Consider the following 6031-nt stretch of genomic DNA (forward strand, 5'->3'; position numbering starts at 1 on the left):
ATTTATTTTTCAGACATAGGATTGTGGATTTATTCATTAATAATGTACAGTAAGATGTGTGGTATAACCATTTAAGGTGTGTTTGTTTTGCCATATTTATTTTCATAAAATCTTACTGTATCAAAACTCATCAGAAGGTTGTTTCAGAGTATGAGAGAATTTAATTGTACAGATATATATGAATTTGTTATGTAGGCCATATAATGATCTATCTATCTATCTATCTATCTATCTATCTATCTATCTATCTATCTATCTATCTATCTATCTATCTATCTATCTATCTATCTATCGATCGATCGATCGATCTATCTATCTATCTATCTATCTACATTGTATGTGTGTGTGTGTGTGTGTGTGTGTGTGTGTGTGTGTGTGTGTAGTTTCTTGAAGATTAAATAAGTGAACTATTTTTTAAGGTTCTTCTCTTGATGTATGTGATACGATATTTTTATTCAAGACAAATGCACCATACAAACCATGATAGGTCCACAGTTGCACCAGTTTGACAAAATCACATGATCATTTATACCAATATAACTTGAAATCCTCACCACAGAGAGAATTGGACAACACCTTTCAAAAATGATTGTGTATTGTTTCTCTCATTGGTCATAAAAACATATGGAGTCACAAATCATTTCCTAAAAAAATATTTTTATTTTAGGACCATAATGTACCAATTAACTCTTCAGAGTAAGCCCACTTTTCGTAAGGTGTGGTGATTTTGCGGTCACTACACTATATTTTTGTAGTATCTCTTTTCTTAGTTGCACTTTCTTTAAAACAGTTCCTGCACACTCCTCTCACAGCTGGCTGTAAACAGAGACCAATGTTATCTTGAGCTTGGAGGCTCATTTAAATGAAAATTAGGTTGCAGCTTGTTGTCTACCTCACTGCAGTAGTAAAGAGAGGTTGTTTGTGTTTTAAGGGTATTTCGCCTACAAGTTATTGATCTGGTAAGTTCAAAGCTGAGAATATATTTCAAACTTTCTAAACCCTCTTATGGGACCCTCGCATGGGCCTCAGGTCCGCCAGGCCAATCTATTCATGTGATTTTGCCCATCTGTATTTTTTTTTCTTCTTCAGCTACCCAAACATTTTTAGGATTTTAGGGGAAATACATCCAAACACAACACCATACAAAGAAAACAACAAACCAGAGTAAGCGTCTCATTAAATGGTTTCAAATAACTTTCCTCTTTCCTTTCTAACTTGTGAGCAATTCCCTTCGGTTCTTGTACCCTGCTTAAATACATTCTGGCCAATTTATAACTAAATGAAAGCCACATATCTTCTCTGAGGAGTGATGCTTCTCTCAGCTTTTTATAGCATCTCTTATTCCTGGAGGATGCGTAAATATGCTGATTAGATAAAACGACAGTTGTTGCAAATGAACAGCATTAGCACGACACCTGGGTGGAAGAAAACACCAGGCCTTACACTGCAATTTCAATACACATTCACATTCTTTAAACATTGCAGCACTATCAAATTTAAAGACTGAATCTAGATTCAACCAGTGGGATAATGCAGACCTTCGTTCGGCGATATTTCAGAGGAAAAAAAGCCTCATATAGACGAAATTATGTCTTATTAACTATGTTTCCCAGTATGCAACAAACACTACACTCTCTTTTAATACAAGAAATCCAGTCCAGGCATATAATTTAACATATTTCCAGTGCAGTTTTCCAGTTTCTTTTTTGAGTTTCTAAAAATTGTCCTGTAGAGCAAAGTTAGGGCATATCAACAAAAAGAGGTATTATATACAGAATAAGTTGATTTACAGAAGAAAGATTTTTAAAGATGGTTTTACTCGTTTCAACAAGAATACAATATCTGTCAGTTATTACTATTTAGTCAAAAAACCTTCTGCCTCTCTTAATTAAGAACGTTTACAATCTCAGGATCTCTCTCTATGTTGGATGTGTAAATGTCCAGATGTTTCACAGAGCAGGAACCTGTGCAATAGTTGTGCCATGACGCAACAATAAATAAATACCCAAATAAAACTGAAGCAATGCGTGGAAATGATGAGCAAATCCACGATGAGATGTACAAAAGTCTGAGTCTTGGTATGTTATTGAGGGCATCATTTGTCCGTTCAAGAATGCATCAGCCAAGGTTTACTTCTGCGTCTTACAACATGCACATTCAGGAGTAAGAGATAGCCCAAGTTGTGGATAACTTTATTTTCTCTTGTTTTCTTCCTGAATATTTTATATGAGGTCACACGCCGAAGCACCAGGAACACAGAACCAGCTCCTGCAGGGTTTTACGCAGCTCCTGACTCCTGTAGGCGTAGATGAGCGGGTCGATGAGCGAGTTGCAGATGATGAGGATGAGGAAAAGGTTAAAGTTTCTGAAGAAACAGTTGCAGAAAGGGCTGGTGGGGCAGGTGAGGATGAGGATGAGGTGGAGGAAGAAAGGACCCCAGCATAAAATGAAGACCCCGAGCAGGATGGTCAGTGTAATCGCTCCCTTCATACTTGTGGACTGGCGTCTGCTTTTGTGGAAAGCCATAATGCGCCGGGAGTGCACGTGCGCCAGGAGGAACATATGCAGGTACAACACGGCGTTAAACACCAGGGTAGTGCAGAAAAAAGTCACGAGGCACACAATCACAGCATTGTCGGTGTAATACACGATGAAGAGGATGCTGGAGGTGGTGCTGGCCAGCCACACCACCACGATGATGGTCACCGCGCGCTGCGTGGTCATGATGCTGTGATAACGCAGCGCGTAAAAGATGGTGATGTAGCGATCCGCGGCGATGGTGCACAGGAAGGAGAGCGAGGACACCACGGAGCTGCAGATCATCACGTCGATGACATTGTCCAGGTGTCGCAACATGCCCGGTTGCACGTCCAGCAGGCCGTGGTCATTGAAGAGCATGACCATGGTCTCCACCACGTTGCTGACGCTGACCAGCATGTCGGACACGGCCAGGCAGCAGATGAAGTAGTACATGGGTGAATGCAAGTTGCGGTTTTTGATTATGGCTAGCACCACAAGGATGTTTTCCACCAGGCTGATGAGCCCCAGCGCCAAGAAGAGCTCCTGAGGGATGCGTATCTGCACACAGCCCAACGAATTTGTCTCCCCGGAGGTGATGTTAGTGTCGTTTTCCTCCAAAAAGTCATTTAGCGGGCTGAGACTCGCATGTAGGATGAAGGCGTTATGCTGGGTCCTGTTGGCACTTTCCATGTCTAACCTCTAGCCTATATGATAACCGACAGGTTAACAAGATGTTGGAGTTAACTTCAGCACAGTGATAAACTTAGTATTTTACCAGAATTTCTCTATAGTTTGGACGTTTTCTCGGTATCAACTGCTGCGCACAGTCAGCTGGAAAAGTCAAACAATTCGCCCGAGCAGCTGAGCGATTAGTGCTCCCATTTAATATACTGAAAATGAAAAGCTTCCTCCTAATAACAGTTTGTTAGCCTATTGATCATCATTTCAGCTGTCTAAAAATACGCATCGGCAGCTGGAGGGATCAATCAAACTAGAGCACTATGGCAGTCCATTGAAAAAGTGTCTCCTCGACTTCTTGTTTATGTTTGCAAATGGTCCAGCTCTATTATCCATAGAATGTCCTCCTGCATCAAAATATTGCGCTCACAATTCATGTCTTATCACTCGCATAGGAGGCCTGTCCCGTCCAACACAGTGCCTTGTATCGCTTCAGAATATTCCGACTATCATGATGGCAGTGATCGAAGTGTCTTTGGTACCTCGGGAGTTGGAGACTGTGGCTTACTTGAACATTTCTCAAAGTGATGCTGGACTCTGAAAGACTTCAGGGGACTCCTCCTCTCACGCAGGCGTCAGCTGGGCTCCACTTCTGTCCCCACAGTGATGTCTCACAGGCACGCAGTTTTGAAAAAAAAAAAAAAAAAAAACAACTCGGGGTAGACTATCTGATGTTAATATAGTAATCACTTTTCCCACTCAATGAACACTCTTACGCACAATGCACAACAGCCTGCGCTTCACTAATCAGCTATGCTAATCTACACCCACTGTAAACTTTCGTCTTAGTGCACTTTATTAAGGGCTTTAAAAAGCAGCAGATACTTTTGAAATCATGCATGCAGTTAGCGCCCTGTTGAAACTGTGCCATGTACACTGAAAGGGTTAGTATTGGCTGTTATTGTTCTTGTCCATACTGGCTGCCAAGAAATCCCTTCCTAAAGTGATTTCAGTGTCAGTGATGGAGGGTAAAATCCCTCCTCATTGTGTGTAAAAATGAGCCAATGAGTTAGACAAATCAATCACACATTTTTTAGAATTAGTCATTTTTAGCACAATTACAGCTAACAAAACTTGTTCATTGTACATATGCGAGTATTGTTTTAAGACAATTATGGAATGGAATATATGAACCTATCATTTAATTCAGCAACAAATTTGAATTTGACTGTTGGTTTCTCTTAACTTTGTATAACTGTGTAGATTTTAAACAACTAAACCAGGGCTGAGAATTTAACAAAATGAAATTTAGCAATAAATATAGTTTTTGACTCTTCAGCTCACAGGTCATGCAAAAAATTAAGGTCATTAACGATAAACTCGTGTTTGTGATTCAAAGGGTAGAGAATGTCAGCTGAACAAACAATTGCCACCATACATGAAATATATTTGAAAACATGTGACATTTACACTATTATTGACCGGCAGAGTAAACACATTTGGAACGACACAGTAAAGCTGTTTTCCATTTGAGCCCTACAACTGTTGCCCAGATGAGTGGGTTTAACAGCAGAGTTTGAAAAAGTGAATTTTTTCTCACGATAAATAATATATATAACAATAGATGGGTATGAACATAATGAAACTATCCATGTAAAAAGATCCCATACTACCTTGCAAAACAACACAGCAGAATTTCAGGAACTCAATAAATATCATTTTTGGAAATTTCCAGCTCAAAGGATGTTCAAGTATGTTAAAATTGGGCTATCTGTGCTTGCAAAAATGTGTTACACATCTAGTATTCAGTTTTAGCATTATTTAAATGACAACAACTTTGAAACATAGTGTAATGGTGTTATTAAAGTAAAAACCTGATTAGCTTATTTTAACGTAGGTAGCTTTATATCTTTTGACCTGCAAATCATGCAGTTAATGTCAATTAAATTTGCGGGGATAAAGGAAATGCAATGGTTTATTTATTGACATCATGTGCTGTGTGTGTATATGCAATCTTTAAGTAGATATAATTGTTTAACAATGAATGAATTAGGATATCATGGCTGATTCAGTGAGTGTTTTCACATTTACTAGTAATGGATTACATTGAAAACCTTTACAAATAAAGAATGTGCACATGAATCAATAGGGAAAATAATCCTGCATACATGATAAAAGTTGAAAAAAACCTTTACCTTCTTTTTTGCAGTGTAGACTTATTGTATTGATTTAGATTTGTGCCAAGCTTTCATTCTGAGATCTAGTATCTGACATGAACTACAGGGTAATGACAGAAAGTGGTGGCTCCATCAGGCAGCATCCGACCCCTGCACACAAGCTGCTTCTGAGGCACTGATATGAAAGCCTTTCTATACCGACAACTGATCACATGAACAGTTCTCATAACCTCAACCATAGCTCCAGGTGAAGTAAGAACAATGACATCATTTGACCATCAAGCACAGTCACACTGTGTTATCATGTGGCTCACTAAGTAACAAAGTTAGTATATGGACAACCACAGTATGAGTAATTAGTTCAGTGTCTCCAGAGTTTATTTTCTGTTTGATATATAGAAGCTGTTTTGGATGGCTGCAATTTAACTGTAATGAAAATGTGTTTGGCTAATTGTACCTTAAGAAAGAGGTGCATAAAAATAAAGGCTTATCTAATATATTTTTGTCTTGAAGCTTGAGACTTGAAAGGAAAATAAGCACCTCATGAGACTGATTCTCAGGCTGTCAGACATCTCATGCTCTTTAGACATAATTACGATGAAAAATTGACGACACAAGAGTGAAATACTTGGATAATGGTGGAACATGTCAAGTAA

The 6031-nt window shown here is 38.9% G+C and overlaps 1 protein-coding gene across 1 annotated transcript; it reads right to left on the minus strand.

Annotated features, from left to right (window-relative positions):
* Positions 1-2232: 2232 nt before the first annotated feature.
* mc1r (melanocortin 1 receptor) lies at positions 2233-3210 on the minus strand. Its single transcript, XM_062445449.1, has one exon. The coding sequence runs from the start codon at positions 3208-3210 to the stop codon at positions 2233-2235; it is 978 nt and encodes a 325-aa protein (XP_062301433.1).
* Between the last annotated feature and the right edge of the window lie 2821 nt (positions 3211-6031).

The sequence above is a fragment of the Scomber scombrus genome, chromosome 1 (assembly GCF_963691925.1).
Source record: "Scomber scombrus chromosome 1, fScoSco1.1, whole genome shotgun sequence".
NCBI lineage: Eukaryota > Metazoa > Chordata > Actinopteri > Scombriformes > Scombridae > Scomber > Scomber scombrus.

Bases quoted from the DNA above. Each gene is read 5' to 3' on its own strand.
- mc1r (XM_062445449.1), bottom strand. From the start codon at position 3,210: ATGGAAAGTGCCAACAGGACCCAGCATAACGCCTTCATCCTACATGCG.